Below are 18364 nucleotides of genomic sequence, written 5' to 3' on the forward strand. Positions count from 1 at the left end.
CTATATTAACTGAATAACAGGGGAAACATTTGAATAGCATAACATATTCGGCACTGTTTTACCACTATTTTTAAAGCATTTCACACCTCTTGACTTTTTAATAGCCACTAGTGTCTTCCAAGGCCATCCTCGAAGATCTACTGCTGTTCCCTTGGCAACCTGACCAAACGCACCTTTACCAATTATCTTCTCTAGAGTCACATGTTGTCTCGGAACCTCCCAGGAGCGTGTCAACGGATGAAGAGGTGCATATTGGCTGCTTTGGGAAGCGTTTGATGAAGCATTATTCCCTCTATCTTCTGATACGTTTTGTAATCGAGAAGCCTGATTCAGTGACGTGTATTGGCTTTGAAAGGAAACTCCAGAATTTGGAATCCTGGCGGGATCTTCGTCCAGTCCAATGCCATCCATTTCCATTTGAGTCTAATGCGCGAAAAGTTATTAACACACAGTTGACGTTTACAAATTACCTTTTTCTGAAAGCGAGACGTAAGTTGATCTGAGTCAACTGCATAACTAATTCAGACCAGAGGGGTGATGAAAACTTTAGAGGCGCCTTCAAACTTTGAATGCTTGTACCTTTAAAAGCGCTAAAGCAATGAACTTCAAATTTGACGACTTGCCTAAAATTTATCTGGAAAAAAATAAGTATCGTATTTCATCGGTCAAGGATCTTGATCTTTCATGGCAACCGTATTGTCACAGGCATGTTTCTCTGTCGTACTTAAAATCATTAACCCTCTTGATGTTCTAAGCCTTCTTTGTTGGTTTTTAACTATTTGTGACAATATGTTTCATGCAATGCACGATGGCTCAAAGATGACGTCTGTTCAGAAATAATAAAGTCCTATGACGTTATCTCTGTGTGTTATGGACTTCAAAGGAAATATGTTTAAACGTACTACAAATCCTTTCCACAGCCATGGTTTTAATACTCTCTGCAGGACAGGGTAATGGCCTTAAATTCTCCGCCCTCCCCTCCAACCCTACACCATCAAAGGGTCAATTGCAGTCAAGTAAAAGGCTACTCGTGTAATACTTTATATTGACTACTTGAATTTTCTGTTACGTAAAGACCTACATGCATTTTGCCTCTTTCCTCATTAGATGCCGCTCCATTTACCCTAAAAAATAACTAGCAAATTAGTTTTCTCATGTAGAAAATCCACATTCAAATACACATCCAGTGTAGCTCAGTTTGTAGTGTATGATCCTTCAAAATACATTATCATGAATTCGTCCCAGATCCCAACATAAGGTCTTTAAGTGTGAGTATTGAATTAACACGTTGTGAAATGAAAGGCTTCGTTACTCCAAACGTACTATCGACTATTGAATGAGCTTGTAGTTTTGTGCTACTCCTGCGAGTCTATCGCGGGGTTACCTCCCAACATTTTTTCCGTCAATATCCATTTATAGTCCTGGGTGGAGAGGGGCACTATAGGAGTAATGAGTCTTGCCCAAGAACACAGCACAACGACCCTGCCAGCGCTCGAACACATAATTGTAATTTGACAACATTCGTTTGAAACCCAGTGGAGATCCGTCTATTCGGTAATTTTGAAAAGTAAGGCCTTAAAGTTTTACTTCGGTCTCCGAGAACCCAAATTAGCCCTGTGAACAGGGAGGGGTAGATGCAGAGAGAGGGGGAATATCGAAAGGTTTTACATAAATGTTCCACTGAATACCCGAATACACACCAGTCATAGAAATGTTAACCAGGTAGAGGAAACAATGTTCAGGACTATGATGTAAAATTCTCATATGTACACATCCCTAAAGCTTTCTCTGTAAAGTATCATTAAAATGTACTGAATTAAATCCATTTTGAGCGTACTTTTGGACTGTAAAAAACCGTTGCTATTGGTGTTTGTATCATTGAAATATTGCTACCTGTGTAGATTTCTTAATTTAAAAGTAAATCAAAGAGTGATTAGAGCAAAATCGTTTCAATATACGATTTGCAATTTGCCAGGGATGTTGAATCGTCATGTTTCGAAAGAACGGTTTTTTGAATAGAATTTATATCTGAGGGTATAAGGCCTCCTTAATTGCGCGGCGAGTAATAGGACATGGACGAACCTGTTTAATTGAATCTGTTTAATAAATTTAATTAAATCTACTTTTTTTTTTTTCATAAGAGAGTGACAACGAACTATGATGATTTTATTCCTCCGCAAAAATCAAAGTGACTGCCTTCTGTTATACTACTAGTAAGTCCTTGCATAAATCCAGGGCACTTCTAAATTGGGTGTCTAACCTGCCAAGAGATTGTATCACGAAAAAAAAGAGAGTGAAGGTCTAAAATGCATTCATTCATGCATCATACACAAAATCGTTCTACTGCCGTCGCGTACCTCGATGCTTAGTTTACAGCATTAAACTTTTCTGTGGATCTGTCTGTTTGCAGTCCCAAACCCTTAGCGATTAGCCACTTTGGTCAGTTTGGGGCCTGCTCTTATGTGAGTAGTTTCAGTCCTCTGATTCGAGGATTTTGTCAGCGCAATGTATGAATGAAGATTGCTGTGATAACTCAAGTCGTAAGGACAGAAACATCGATTTGAGAATTAAAATATCCCTCGATGCACCAGGGTGATTCTCAAGGCGAGGAGAATACAGATTTTGTTTTCGTTTGATAGAAATTAAAGTGATTATAGTCATTAACTGAAACGTACTGTGCACAAACAAAAACTTCAGAGTTTTATTTGAACTCATTATGCTTTATAACTACCTGTTACAATCAAAACAGCCCACGTGTTCCAACTAAATTAAATATGCTTAATGATTATTTGTAACTTAATATAATGATTGTTGTAATATTTTCGGCTGTATCACGCAAAATATAAACTCCTCAAAACCTTTTTCACTACCCTTGTATCACATGAAAAATGTCCCAGGTGTCTTAAAGCTACTACTACTACTACTATCAAAGATTGGGACGGAAGTCTATCCTAATGTATAAAACATTAAATGGTATGACACCTGATTATCTGAGATCAAGATTCGTATATCATGACAACGTAAATGCGTATCGTTTAAGGAATACCGAAAACAAATTAGTTCTTCCACAACTTCGAACTGATTATCTTAAGAGAAGTTTTTCGTACGGCAGAGCTCAGTTGTGGAACAACTTACCTACAGACCTGAGACAAGCATGTTCACTAACCGATTTAAAATCTAAATTAAGTCGCCTCTGTTTAAAGTAATATCTTAATTTTAAGTAAAGTTTTAGACACGGCCTCCATAAAAAGCAGGTTTTTATTTTAATTTTTATTGTAAGTAGGCAGATAGGTAGATAGTCCAGTAACTTTGTTGAATATTGGAAAAACCGTGTATAAATAAAGTTATCTTATCTTATCTTATCTTATCTTATCTTATCTTATCTTATCTTATCTTATCTTATCTTATCTTATCTCATCTTATCTTAAGCATTATCCTCTCCAATGCGTGGCGCCAACATGAAATGGCCCTCGCTGCCATTTTTAAAGTTCTATTCCTATTAATTGGAAGAAGTTTCATTTGTTGACCTGGACAAATAAAACCGGCTGTGCCCTCAAAAAACTATAACCTAGAATTGCTGAAATTAAAAAAAGTGCTCTCAGGGACAGGATCGGACTCCGTTCCACACAACTACAGTTCAGTCTGAAGAATTCTCTGAAGAAGGCGTCAGCTAATGATAAACCTTAGCTCTGTTGCGAGTTTTTTTGTCTGCGAAAGTATTTGCGAAAATTAAACTCTAGTAAACGTTTTAATTAGTGCCACAATAGACAAGATAACATGGATTGTGCGGTGGTGTTCCACTGATGAAGTAGACATAGTAAGAACCACAGTTTCTGACTTGGATGTTGGTGGCAAATTGACAGCAGTTTGATGACCAGGTGAAGCAGACTTGTTTGGAGACCGGACCTTCAGCTACTGTAGGATGAGGGCCATTCAACCATCCTGGAGCGTTTGCTCCACAATGGTTTTCAGAAACACACGAGGTGGGCATTTTAGTTCCAGCGTCGCCTTGGAAACGGAACCAGCCAGGACCGAGCGACTGGTCACAATAAAAGTCTGCTGCATCAACAGGAACGTGCGTGGTTTTTCTGTGATAACTGGTCAGATTTTGGTAGCCTTGGCATTCTACAAAATACAGGAAAAGAACGACGTAAGCAGGCAATTATCTTTTTATTTTGGCACGCTTCGTTGAAGAAATGATAAAGAGTGTTTAAGCGGGAATAACGTTTGTGGCCTGTATTTCGAAGACAACATTTGACAGCAACTGATAACAAAGAGGCAGGCTTGTTGCTCACACATTACCTAACTTTGTATGACAAGATATATACGTGTTGACAACGTCGTTTTCATCCACGAGATTTTTGCCCTTGTCGAACAAGCAACATAGAAGAATGTAATGACAACTATTCATAACGCACGCCCCTTACCAAACCATGTAAAAAAAAATTGTTGCTGTTGTTGTTGTTTTTGTTGCTACTGCAAGTGACACCAAAACTACATGAAGCCCTAAGCGACCCATTCTTTTCCTACAGAATAGTCCTACATAACCTAATTGAACTTAAAGACTGCAAATAATCTCCGCAAGCAGGCAATTTGCTATGTACCTGAGTAATGATTGCTGTACACCTCCACTCTAAGGCAGTTCCAGTAATGACTATTGGTGGGGTGAAAACGGATGTATCTTGCAGGCACGGGAGTTGGTAACTTGTGTTGGTCAACAGTGGTACTGTTACCTTCCCTGTGAAATACCTTAAAATGCAACCCAAATATAACCTTGAGCATGCGCCCCTCAGAGCTGGTTATCTATATCGATAGTAGCACATTGCTTCCTTAGCTAATTGGAAATTCAAAAACCAAGTCAACCACATTGTCAATAACCTGCATATGCGGGAAATGACCACAAATCACTTTTCCGAAGACTTTATTTCTGTTTCGAGAAGCAAAGACTCAAGAAAAGACGTTTGTGTCTATCATCCCCAAAAAAGGATTAAATCAAATGTTAAAGTAGCTCATTGGTTCAAGAATGGTCTTTTATGCAAATCAAATCGCGTAACGCAACCCGGTTGTACTTATCCTTTCTAGATGTATTGTCTGTTTTACACCAAACGAAGCCGAACATTACTTTACCTTAGCGAGTAGCAGCAAAGAAGAAAGTTTGGAATCAAATTCAACAGCTGTGATGTAAGGCCTTCCAAAGGATCAGCAGTAAACCTTTGAAAATTTTATCCCCAGCAGAAGTCGTGCCAACTGGGAAACCCAAGGTCAACCACCCGTTGTAACCTAATGTAGATTGGGCCTAACGACCATACCTAACCATTCAGTGGTGGGTATAATGTGCAGCTAATTTTGACGTACAATTTTGCCGGTTGGGAGATTTAATAAGGGACTGGATAGATTTCTGCCGCATTTTCCACGCCATAAATTCTTATTTTCCATGATAACTAGGGGCCATTCTCGGGGAATATCGACCTTCATGGTTGTTCTGTTTGAACCTCGAGCTCGCCGCGCTAAATCCACACTGGCAAGTCTTCAGACCATTATTAACTACTGTTTACATTCCATGGTCACTGATAAAATGTCTAAACGTTACCTGATCTGTATCATTCGCATCTTTGTAAGTTGTCCAATTTTTTCCGTCAGATGAATACGACAACTTGAAATCAGTAACCCATACATAACCACTTACGTCCCCCTGGGAAGCAACAGCGCAAACTTGAATTATTCTTTTAAAGTCGATTTGCAGCCAGTCGTTGTCGCTGTTAGGGACTGCAGAGCACCAACCGTCACCTCTGGTATCGTTCAGACGTCCGTTGTAACTGAAACTGCTGCGATTATTAGTGGCGTGTGAAGAAGCTGTCATCTGGTTATCAGGAATTATGTCAGGTGAGGAGACACCAACAGGATAGTCGAAGCAATTAACTAAAATTATTTTGATGAAACGTGACTTAATAGCACGGCAGATAAATACTGTAAATAAAGCCCCCGAGATTTAGTGATTTGTTGGGATCAATATCAATATCAGCAGCTGAACAATTAAAAGTCCCTTACCTAAAAATACATATTAAAATTACTTTAAAGTGCCTTACATAATAACAACAATTTAAACTGTTTTAATTACTGTTCAGATGCCCTATATAACTCTGTTGTCCAAACTATTTCACTTAAACCTAAAAGTTCCAACTTCCCTAATAATTCGTAAAGGTTCGAACTTGTTAGCCTCTTAAAGTTCGAACTTTTAGGACTGCTAAAGTTCAAACTTTAAGACTTTTAAAAGTTCGAACTTTAAGAGTCTTAAAAGATCGAACTTTAAGAGTCCTAAAAGATCGAACTTTAAGACTTTTAAAAGTTCGAACTTTAAGAGCCTTAAAAGTTCGAACTTTAAGAGTCTTAGTTGCTTACATTGGACCAAAGTTCGTCTTTAAGTTCGAACTTTACGATGCCTTCCAACTGAACTTGCACTTTAAAAGTCGGATCTATATCAGCACTTAAGACTCATAAGACTCTTCAAAGTCGTAGGATAGCAAAGGATAGCAACAGAAAATGGCTCTTAAAGTTCACTTTATTTCAAGCTTCTCAAGAGTACTATGAACTGACGGTATCAACAAAGGAGTATTGAAAGAATGTGGTGTTTATTTATTTACAGCGCCCGCGTGTTCCTACCTACCTGTGCAGTTTTTACCATCTCCGGTAAACCCAGCATGACACAAACAATTGTAAGACCCGCGAGTGTTGATACATTTGGCATTGAGGTCACACAGCTGGACGTTAGCACTGCATTCGTCCATGTCTGAAGGGAAAATATACAGAGAATAATACGTGGGTGCGGGTAGATATGGAATCTATATTCCAATGTTCATCACTTAAATGAAGATTCTTATCCTATCTTATCTTAACTCGATATAACACCAGTGAGCGGAGCAAACTACTGAGATATAATGTTGCAAACGAGAAGAGACATTTCATATCTACAATCAACATGTATTATTTTGTTTATTATATTATAATATGAACATACTAATAACGACTTTTTGACGATTTCTATTTTCCGAAAATTCTCCAAAAAATGTCCGGAGGCATTTATGTTTCGATCATGCACCAACAAGAAGATCTGTTAGATCTTATAACCGCGCTTTTAAAATTTAACTGTTTTCTTAGTACTACAGTCGCAACGCAGTGCATATTCCAAAGCAATCTTTGATGATTCATTGATTACTGTAGACATCACAGCACTTGATCAACATAAACTCTATTATCGCACCATCAGTCGTACCGTTGTGACATCTCCGATGACGTAATAGTCTTAATCTGGAAGTTTCTTCGGGATATGTATGGGCATGAAGATACGAACACTATTACAAACCGCTTTCTTTTTTTAAAGTCACGATTAAATTTAATTGTTTTTTTCCCTTGAGTTAAGGGTTAGCAAAGAAGTCACACGAGTCACATAATTCAAGAATTGCGTTATCTACGGCTATCTTTAGTACGGTGGTTATTTCCCTATCAATGACGTAATCTTTGCACGTTCTGACACGTTCTTTGCTTGGCTTGCAAATATTTAATTTTCTTTCCGATCTATGAACTCGCTGCGATGAAACAGTCAAAGGATTTACTTCATTTGCCTAAAACCGCAAGAAATACTCGCAAAATTACAAATAAATTAATGACCGTCGCTTCTGCCGAAATAAACTTGCAAAGTAAACACGATCTTATTTGTCATGTAGCGAAAGTGAAAGCTGCAACGTCAGCGCATTCCATGGCTGACGTAATACCTTTTTTCAGCGTATTTATTATTCCCTTTAAATCCAACGCTTTGATAAAGCGAAAAGAAAATATATTTTACCCACAAAAAAGGAAACAATATCCGTAAAATTGTCCGTGTGTTTATGTTTTAACAGCTTCTGGCGGAAAAACATCACACGTTGCGTGACTCAAAGTTTGGCCGAGCGGAGGTCTGCGTCTGGTCACCGACAAAAAAAATTAAAAAAAAAATAATAAACCACGGGTAAACCTAGAACCGCGCTCGGCCCATGGCCGCGCGGTTAACAAATTTAAGCTCAGTTAAAGGGTCAAGCATGGTATCAATCATCACATCATCGATATTATCAAAGTGAAAAATTATCGTAATTTTATACGTGTTTAATTTCGACTTTTTTTAGGGCTGAAATCCTTTTTTCAAACACCGCAGTTTATGTAATAAAACCCTAATAGTAAAATTTAAGAAGTTCTATAAATGTCTCACCTAGATGTCAATCAAAAAACTTGCTTTTTCCAAGAAATATATTTGCTGAGTCATAATGGAATCGAATTGCATGATTTTCAACCATGGCCCTTAGAGTTCACAAAATGCAAGTTGTGAATAAGGCTCCAACGAATAGTGTTATAATTATCGAACGTTTTCTTGCCTAATTTCCCTAATATATTGTTAAATGCCGCTAAATTTTACAAATAGCTTAGATAAAAGGAAAAATTCCACAGGGCAAAATAGAACAACTTGCATTGCAGTCCATAAAACTTGATGATTTTGTGACAGTTCTAAGAAATCAAAATTCTGATTCTTTTGGACATCATTTTTTTTTCTTTTTGGTTGATACTTCATAATTTGCTTTTATCCCTTTAAGCGTTGTGTTCTTTTTCTACTGCAAGATAATTAGGCAAGCTTATAGAAAGCTCCAGTCACATTTATCAAAACTTGAGGCACCAGCCGCCTGACGCTGTCCCATTAAATTTACATTTACGTCAGGAAAGTCAGAAATGTGAAATCGATTCTATAGTCACAAGTCTATATTCTACATTTTGTACTGACATTTTTCCCTCTAAGTTGTTTTTCTTCCTCGGGCAATCTCTGTAGTTTCCTACCATGCCATTCTGAGGCACCGACATTTTGTACAATCATATCTGAAGGCGGCCGTTATGGCTGATGGCCGTTCATTTCGCGAACCATTTATGGCTACTTCATTGTAAAAGTTTAATTTTTACAGCTGTAAGTTTTATGATTTAACTGACCTTCCGTCCTCATGTCACAATGCGCAAGAACAACCTCCTGAGGCACAAGTGAATCAAACCAGTATTTGCCGCTGACTGCTCGTCCTCCTTCACTCTCCTTGATCTCTTTGCATGTTTCAGCCGGCAGTTCAGGAATGGAACCAAGGGGAACTATGGCGCAAAAGCCAAGTGTTACTAAACAATTTCTGGTTTTCTGTAAAATGTATGCAAATAAATAGCATCGGTACCAACATTGTCCGTATCACCCAGGTGATCGAGTCCTAGCAAAATGGCCTGGGTAACTTAAGATGGATCACTCGCAAAATCGAGGACAGGAGTGATGACTTATGTCAGAAGGCTATTGCAAGACGTCAGCGTCTTTTGTCCTAAGTCAAAAAGCAAACACCACAATTTTTGCAGTGGATATGTCTGAGTTCTGGCTCAGGGTGGTTTTAACTTTTACCAGCGTGATAATCATAATAAACTCTCTACAGTAACAGTCACCTCTTTCTATTGTTCCAATGAATCAGTGATAATAAATTTTGTTGTCCATTAGCTACGATTTGTATCGATCTTTTCTTCCTTCCCTTCTCGTGTCTTCATTGTCATACCTCTATTGGGCCAGCTTTTCACATAGACGCTGTTTTCATCCGGAACAAAACTATATGGCCTTGCCTCTTTAGTCCTGTCATTCAGCTCGCAGGTTTTGCTCGGTATGAAGTAGTTGTAGCTTTGGCACTTGAGTTCGCTTTCACAAAGAACTTGACACTCAAACAGAGATCGAATTACTGATGTTTTAAAAGTGTGACCTTTGAGAGCTTTGCCATTCACCGACGCCTCAGCCCGTTTGCACTGTTGGTCAGCGGTGACACGTAGATCCATCCGGGAAATCAGGCAAAATGCAAAAAGTGCTAGCGGGCACATTTTTGTGGATCCTTAGAAAGTCAGTAAGATATGAAAGTGTATCTGGAGCATAAAAAAAATGAAATGAAATAGTTGATCACATTTCTTACGTACCCGAATGAAATGGAAATGATGGGATTAACAAAAGATAATAAGTATAAAATTAATCTTCACAGCCATCAATGCAAGGCCATATGTTAATTTTCGACGATATGCTCGAAGAAAGCAGCTTGCTTAGACACACAGCCAAACAAATGTCCTCAACACTTGCAGTAATAATTTACTAGAGAGGTTTTAATCGTGTTCAGTCTTGAGGAGTCACTTCCAAAGGGCTAAAGCTATCAAACCTAAGTACTCTGGCGTACACTTGAGTGACCGGATGAACGATGCAAATTTGTCGACGTCTAAAAGTGTTTCACCACTGGAAAAATCTCGAAAGATAGTCCTTCAAGAACGTTTTCTACTTCTGTAATTGTCGTAGATAACATGTAATTTTTGGCTTGCTGGATAACTGTTTCTACTATCCATCGCAAATTGTACAAAGGTGGATCTGCATCTTTGTGACAATCGGGGTCATTTTTTTCAAGACACACTGTCCGTGTATGACCCTTGTAGATGATACAGCAGATTTTTAGGAGATCCCTGTCAAGATCTTAGAGCTTGTTAAAACGTACTTCATCTGGAACTTTCACCTATCTCTAGTAAACTGTTAGCATTCGATTTTCTGTTAGATTGATTTGGTTGGTGCTCTAGTTGCTCAAAGTTCAAAAGTATCTGAACTCAAAACTCTGATCGAGCTATCTTAAATAATTCGAAAATTTCAAACGTTCATCCTTAGTCCAAAACCTAGGCGTTATTGAATGTTCGTGTTCCTATTGGATTGACTATGATAGTGCTCTAAGCTGTTCAAAGTTAAGCAGTATCGTTACACACAAACTCGATCGAGCCACTTAAGAGCTACCATTACATCTGTTTTAATAAACTCTTAATGCAAGGTGATATTCCAAGAAGCCGCATTTAAATTTTTCAATTTACAGGCGCAAGTCCATGTCACTGCTGAGATGAAGGCGCTGGTTTAGTCTGAATATTAAAGAAGTTTCATTTATTTCACAGATAGCGACAAATTTGAATCAATCTTCTTTGTTCGTGGCTATACTTGATTTCCTTAGTTTGTGGATATACTGAAGTTTCCTTCTATTTCAAGGGAAATTTTTTCATTGCGCAAAGAAAGCGAGTTAGAGTCTTGAAATACATTAACTCTTTAAAAACCAAACGGCGTTTTGGGTTTCCTTGGCGGTCATCCAATTATGGTGGAGTGCTTAGGTAACCTTCTAATTGTATGTATATTTGCCTTTTTCATTAGAAATTCGAAAGCCCGAAAAACATTTGGAAAAAAAGAAATAGTTACAACCAAATATTAGCAAAATATTTTGTATTTCACTCAATCCTTATGACGTTTCGACTTGAGCCCCAACATTGATATGAAAAAAACGTTTTACATCAAAGCGAAGAGACTGTTTGCCATGCAGATGAAGGAATGTAACTTACCTTCAAGACAGTTTCAAAACAACAAGACATGATCCACAAACTAAGATCATCAAAGGAAAACCGTGAGCTTCGGGGAAAAATTAAGTATTTTTTTAATATCTCAACTCGCTAATGTTATGCAAAGTACCATACTTATCTAAATTAGAAAGTGCCGCGACAGGTGTTTAAAAGTTAGACATATAAATTATCGTCTTTCATCTTCACCCTGTAGATAGAGGCAATGTCGAGTTAAGAAATGATTACAAAACCATGGGAATCTCTGTTTGCTAACTCTGGAAGGCTTTTAACCAATGCGTAGAAAAAAAAAAAAAGAAAAACAGGTCTAATTTTGGATAATGTCCTGTAGGTTGACGTCAACTAACATGTAAAGCGGATAGCTACACGGTTTATATTTCAGTTTTAATCAAATCGAGCCTTGTGTTTCAGTTTTTGTTTACTTGTTTTCTTTAAAGTAAATGCTGCTGACAGGAGCCAAGTTCGCATTGCCACGTTATATAAATGTTCGTTCCTTAGGCTTCTACCCTTGGAACGAAAACATGTTTAACGCGTAGGGATGACTTTATTGTGAGAGTTCGCCTCCATCAGTGTGGCCAGAGGCGAACGGAGGAGATTGGGTTTTTTTTAACACTATTGTTTCTTTTACATTCAAAACTGAAAGTTTAATTACTATCGTGTTTTTTCCATCATTGCCACTTTTTCGTGTCACTTATCATCCATGTTCTCTTGTTATTCAAGCACGAACTCGGAACTTTGCTTCTGTAAGTTAACACATATGTCTGATGATGTGGTAGAAGAGGCCGCTTCTTAATTTTGAGTCTTACGACTTTTGACAGAAGCGTAAAGGAATAAGCATTACTTTTGGGGACCTCACATTTGGGAGCTGAGTGGGGAGGAGGGCTTAACTTTGCGAATTCAATTGTATTGTTGAATTTGGATGAGCAAGGCTTGTGGATAACAGGTTCAACTGATATGACACTAGAATAAATTTAGCCATGATAATGTCTCCATATATGGCAGCTGACTTTTGACAGGCGTAGTTTTCAAATTTGAAATTTTCCCGGCTTTAATGAAAACATGTTACATTTCTTGCAGTGACTTTTACATTTTGGGAATGCATGCATTTTTTAAATGTAGACTAAGAAGTGAACATGAATTGGCGAAAAGGGACGATCCGCGAGCACAAAGAAGAAAGAATTGTGAGCAAAGATTGAGAGAAGCTAATGTAACCATGAGAAACAGTTTTTAGTCTAATCATGTGCGCTATTATCATTATTTATTTTTTCGCCTCCACAGCCCCCTGTCCCCCTTCACCAGCGGGGACTCGCCAAGATCTAGAGTTAAAGGTGGCTCTCGAGACACATGTTGTGATTGGGTACGACGTTCACCAAGCTTTTCGTTTTTCTCGCTTTTAAGACTCCTAATGAATGATACTTCTACCTAATCCGAAATATTGGACAGTTTGATCAACTCCGTTGATACAATAGTCAAATAGATTTATCTAGAGGAGTTATCTTCTCCCCGATCTTCATGATCACCGGAGCGCGGGCTCAAATTTTGCACCATGGCTGTTGAATAGACCATTTGCTAACATAAGTGTCTGAACGAATTAACTCACACCAGTGGAACTCGTCACCATCGACTGCATTATTTTTGCAGGCCGGAAAGGGAATCTATGATTTAGCCATGACAAAATTTTGCTCTGATTTCAAAAACGAGTCATCCTTAGTGCAAAAAGGTAATGCTGGAACACAAATGCTTACTGATGTCATATTCCACCAAATTTTGCTTCAAACAATCCATAAGCAGCAATATAATTTTTTTCTTTCTGAAAAACAGGTAAATGTCTCTATATAAACTAGAAATCAACAGTTCTGTGACTATGGTCTGCATTTTAGCGCACGTAGATTTTCCAGAAATCTCCCAACGATAACGGTTTGTAATCGCTTCCAACATCATCACACAACCAGATACCGTTATCGACAACCCAATGATTCTTGTGAGCAATAAATGCCGCGTGGTCGTACATCCTGTTCTCTTTGTGTTTCCTGAAGTGTCCCCACTTTCCAACGTAGTGTGAGCCGTCATTTCCCCACTTATCACAGTGCATGGCCAACTGAGAGTTATCGCCTTCTAGTCTTTGATACGAATTACATGAGGAGGGAAGCACGTCAGTCTGGCCGCTGAAGTACTGGACCACAGCTTCACCAGTGCTGTTAGCAACAGTGGTCACGTGGAACGTACGTCCCTGTTGTTTACTGCAGTGGAATCGGATCTGAGTGAAATTCAAGTGTGCTCTCAGTTGATTCATGGCGCTGGTTGTGATGCCCATTCTGTTGTTGTGATAATTACTGATTCCGCGGTATGACGCCTCAGGGGTCCAGCTAGGAGGTGGAGAAGAACTGTTCATTAACAAATTGACGACGAGAAGCCAGCCTCCTGAAATCAGACGAATGGACTTGAGCATTACCGCATTTTTAAACCGATAGGGTAAGTTATTTTTAGGCAATCACCTCCCTAAGAGAGATCCTTGATTTTAACGTAGTTTTCAGATCCGTCACTAGGTAGTTGGCATATTTTCGTTATTTTACCTCCATCAGCTGTCATGTTACAGTAGACTTTCAAAGGGTTTCCATCCTTTGCAGGGTCGATCCAGTATTCCCTGTCTCCTTCCGAATTTCCAGAATCCCGGATATCCTTACAGGAATGCCCAGGAAATGAAGAAGAAAAACCGAGTTTCTCTAGAAATTGACATAAGAACGCATTTTATTTGTTAGCGCATCTCGGTTTTTACTGTTTCTTTGTGTGATATAATACAGAGACTGGCTTTATTTTTCATAGCCTTAACTCCTTAGCTTAAGTTCTGTGAGACGATTATGTCATCTGAGTATGGAAAACAATCAGTGCCATTTGTGCTTGTTACCCAAACATAGTTGTGCTCGTTTTGCTTCAAAACCGTTCCCATTGGGAGAACAGGGTCCGGTTTTTCAAATTAAGAATAACCTAATCCAGGAAAAGCGCATATTGTTGCTGCTGTTGTTGTTGTCTCTGCCCTTCACTAAACATGCAATAGAATGAAAACCAGCATTAATCTCAGGAGAAACTGAAATACTGCGATAAAGTTTAATCCCGAATAACTAATCGACTTCAAGCAACCAGAGTTAGGCTGCAAACCTACATTTATACATGATACATGTTATGTGAAAAGTGGCTGACCAACATGACAAGAGCGTGCAACAAAGAAAAACTCTGAGTCCCCGACAGGACCTCCCGAACACCGGAAGGGCGCTCTATCCACTGAGCTACGAGAACATGGAGAGCATTTAACTGAGTTCATATGTGACAGGCGTCCTGCATGCTGCTAGGATCAGCACTGTCGAAGTCATCGTGAGTGTGATAAGTGAATAAAGATGGTGGAAAGTGAAATTCAGCATCTTTCTTCACTTATCATGATACAAGTTACATTGCAATGTTCCATTGAACACTAACTTACTGGTGCTGCACGTGATCCCCTTGTAACCAGGCCTACACTTGCAGTAATTCTGATGTGAGCTCCATCTCCCGTCGTTTACATAAACAAAATTCCAGTAAGCAATCTGGCAAACATAGTAAATAATGTAATGTTAATAACAATAAAAAAATTGCGAAATATAGTTTTGGAAGAGCATTTTAAACCAGTGTAGCACGCGTGACAACCCATGGGGAATAAGACGTTATATTATTGATTGTGTCGAAAGCCTGGACACAACAGAAAACAAAAGATGTGTCTGCGATTCGCTTGATCTCGATGACGAATCATGATTATATTTTATGGAGAACAAGCCAAGGTTACCCTTTAACTTTCTTCGTGTTTTGCAAACACGCAAGGGAAGAGAGAGCGAGGAAGGCCTAGAAATTACTAGAGGAGGACAGCTGAACAAGACCTGCGGCAGACACGATGGATCGATCGATGAAACGCCATCAAAAACCTAGGATCGGGCAAAATGGGAAGACCTGAACATGTAGTTCATGAGAAGACGATAAATGGAGTTAATGTTTTCACTATACTATTTTGTTCATTTCATTTTCAGCAACATTAAGATCATGTAAACCTGCATTAATTCAAAGTAAGTTGTCCTCTGGTTTCCCTTGAAATCTTCAGGTCTGGATGTTTGTGTTTCATTGTTTAAATGACAGATTTCTGTACTTTGGTTCTCTGCAGCGAAACAGTTGTATGATCGGCACCTGTCATTTCTCAAACACTGTAATCCACACACCAAATTGTTTCCGGTACAAACATCGATAACGTGGCCAAGTAAAGCGTGATCTGTAGATACGGTAAACAACACGTCACGCTATGAATTAACAGGTGGATATGTTATGTTCTTTGACAATAAGAAATTGATTACGCATATCTTATCAGAGTGTATATCGTTGCAGTTTATTATGTGGCTAGTCCTTCGATCCAGTGGGCATGATAAATCAAATCTTGCGTTCTGATTGGATACTCGAGCGGCAAGACGAAGTCCGACACACGCGGAATCAACCGCTGTGTTCTGCATGCCAGGAAATAAATCCTTTATTGGCCAAGCTTGCTTGTTTGGCTAAAGAGCCTTGATATTGGCCAGGTCCTTTTTTGCAATGTCTAGGTACACTTTTACGAAAAAAAGGAACACGGCCATTACCTAGTCATCTTGAACTCACGCTGAAAAACTCAGACATATTTTATGAGTTTTCAATTCTTTGGCGACCTCGTACTTGGAGGAGTCCAAACGCAAATGAAAAGTTAAAATATACGGACATACTTCATACAAACAGACTTACTACTTACTAAAATGTCAAATGATAGATTCATTGTCCAAAATTTTCGTTCCCGAAAGTCAAACTTTAAAAGTTAGGTTTTGCGTGGCGCGTGCTCATGCAAGAGGGCATCTTGAGCTCAGTTGTACTATGTCACAGTTAGCGCATCCTAAATTTTTCAACTTTGTCGTTTGTAATTCGTGTTAATCTTCTCCATCCCTAATCATCCGTCTCCCTTCATGGTTTTTTATTATCTCTTTGGTGTTTTTCTCTCTTGTTAAACTACTATTTTCAGAATTCCTTCAATTTAAAGGAAATTTTGTACCTGGCCAAGCTAACTCCGTGACTGTAAGCTCCTTTAACCGGTTTTCCAATCAAAGAATACGCCGTGAAATATATGTAAAAAAATAAAAGAAATGACGTGGAATTGAAGGATGTTCAAATTTTCTTCCATTTTCATTGCAGTGTCAATGGAGATCCGGGGGTACTCTCCGAAAGGTTGGGCGGGGGGGTGTGGCCCACTTCCCAAAACCCTTACCCTATTCATGACCAAAATCTGCGATTTTTTTTTTTTGCGTGCTAGCTCAGTTATTTTAATCTCAGTGTTTGAAGGCCACGACAATTTAACGGAAAATGAATTAAACTTGACGTTTTTCGAGGACTGATCGACTTGTGGGCAGGTTGTTTTGCTTTTCCCATTTTCGCATTTTAGGCAAGGAATTATTTAAGTTGAAAAGTTTTGCCATCTGCATTTAAAATCAATATCGCCCTTCAAAACAAAAACAAAAGAAATATGACTCGGCGACTAAACAGTTGATACAAAATTTACACCGCCCGAGAGGCTATTTCCATAGATTTATAGTTCTTGAATTTAAATTACTTTTCTCACCCACCTTGGTGACTCTCAAAGAAGCTTGAAACAAATTCTTTGCATGATGCCAATGGGACAGTTACGTTCAGGTAAATTAAGCAGCCAGAGAGTATAAACAGTATGGATGATAACAGCATATGTGCCAAGCTTGATGCCATGATGTCCCGTCAAATATGACTGCAGCTTGTACAGGAAAAAGCAGTGTCAACAAAATACGTTTTCATTTTCAGAAAGGAAGAAACTCTACTTATAAATACTGCAAAGCGAAATGACTGTTGGAAATCTCTTAAGGATCTCAGACAGATATGTGTTTTAATTCCATCCCGTGCAAGTCGCAGGTACGTAATTAATTTTGCTTAAAGAAATTCAGAATATCAAATAATTTTTATTAAAAGTTAGTGGGCAAAAAACACCTGCTCTTACTGAAACACGAACAAGCAAGATAACCAAAGAGTGACATGTATGCTAAGTTTCAACCCTTTTGCCAAAAAACATCTTTTACACTGTCGATCAACAACCAAAATTGATTGTAGAAATTGGCCACTAATCCGGGGTATTTTTCAAGATATAGTGCGAGATGGAAATGCATGTGGAATACAAATGGATTAAAACAGACCGCTAAGTGTGTTTAAACTGAAAAATACACCTAACTTGCGAAAAAGCGTCGATGGAGCTCAACTGCTTAATCTTTCAAGAAAGATACTCACCCGTTTCGTCTACCTTTATATCTTGTCGATGTAGAAAAGCAGCTTTTTATGATCTTTTACGTATCCTTTGAGAGCGTCTTCCCATTGACAACTCCTTCCGAAGATTTCCCAGAAGATCTAGCAGCTGTTGGGAAGATGACGGGCCAATCTGATGCACGTCGAAAAAGACTGCTGATTTAATTAGTTTGATCAATCAATACAATCATTAACCGGATAGGCAAAGCAGTCTGAGCTCTCTCTTCGACTCGGTTAGAAATGAAAAGAACTCAGATTAAAATTAGAAAGTCTGTCAATCAGTTTAGACCTCTGAGGTATAAATGCGACATGCATGTTTTAGTATATGGTTTCACTAAATGTACATGGAAAAAAAAAATTGCATTGTTCTCGCCATTTAGCGACTTTTTAGTTATGATGCCTATCTTTCTCATTTGCAAACTTTGCCACAAAATTTTGATTAGGTCGTTATTAAAATTAGCAGCCGTGCATATGTCAGTGCGACGTATGAATGACGATTGTTGTGGTAACTCAAGTCCTAAGAACAGAAACATCGGTTTGAGAATTAAAATATCCCTCGATG

General features: G+C 38.6%; 3 protein-coding genes across 3 annotated transcripts; all 3 read right to left on the reverse strand.

Moving 5' to 3' along the window:
* LOC110041538 (uncharacterized) lies at nt 1-1495 on the reverse strand. Its single transcript, XM_089288696.1, has 2 exons — nt 1082-1495; nt 1-423 (listed from the first exon to the last, which is right to left on the reverse strand). Exons 1-2 carry the CDS (start codon nt 1085-1087, stop codon nt 1-3), a joined length of 429 nt encoding a protein of 142 aa, XP_089144822.1. The 5' UTR covers nt 1088-1495.
* A 1180-nt stretch (nt 1496-2675) lies between these two features.
* LOC149112841 (uncharacterized) lies at nt 2676-11807 on the reverse strand. Its single transcript, XM_089288693.1, has 7 exons — nt 11434-11807; nt 9594-9948; nt 9004-9153; nt 6665-6787; nt 5591-5919; nt 4605-4749; nt 2676-4125 (listed from the first exon to the last, which is right to left on the reverse strand). The coding sequence occupies exons 2-7, from the start codon at nt 9904-9906 to the stop codon at nt 3749-3751; spliced, it is 1437 nt and encodes a 478-aa protein (XP_089144819.1). The 5' UTR covers nt 9907-9948; nt 11434-11807; the 3' UTR covers nt 2676-3748.
* Nucleotides 11808-12289: 482 nt separating this feature from the next.
* Nucleotides 12290-17939, reverse strand: LOC149112842 (uncharacterized). Its single transcript, XM_089288695.1, has 6 exons — nt 17788-17939; nt 17103-17263; nt 15522-15736; nt 14924-15026; nt 14022-14171; nt 12290-13869 (listed from the first exon to the last, which is right to left on the reverse strand). The coding sequence occupies exons 2-6, from the start codon at nt 17236-17238 to the stop codon at nt 13325-13327; spliced, it is 1149 nt and encodes a 382-aa protein (XP_089144821.1). The 5' UTR covers nt 17239-17263; nt 17788-17939; the 3' UTR covers nt 12290-13324.
* Nucleotides 17940-18364: the final 425 nt, after the last annotated feature.

This window comes from Orbicella faveolata, unplaced genomic scaffold (assembly GCF_042242905.1).
Source record: "Orbicella faveolata isolate gen_17 unplaced genomic scaffold, um_ofav_v1 contig_2, whole genome shotgun sequence".
In the NCBI taxonomy this organism is placed as follows: Eukaryota; Metazoa; Cnidaria; class Anthozoa; order Scleractinia; family Merulinidae; genus Orbicella; species Orbicella faveolata.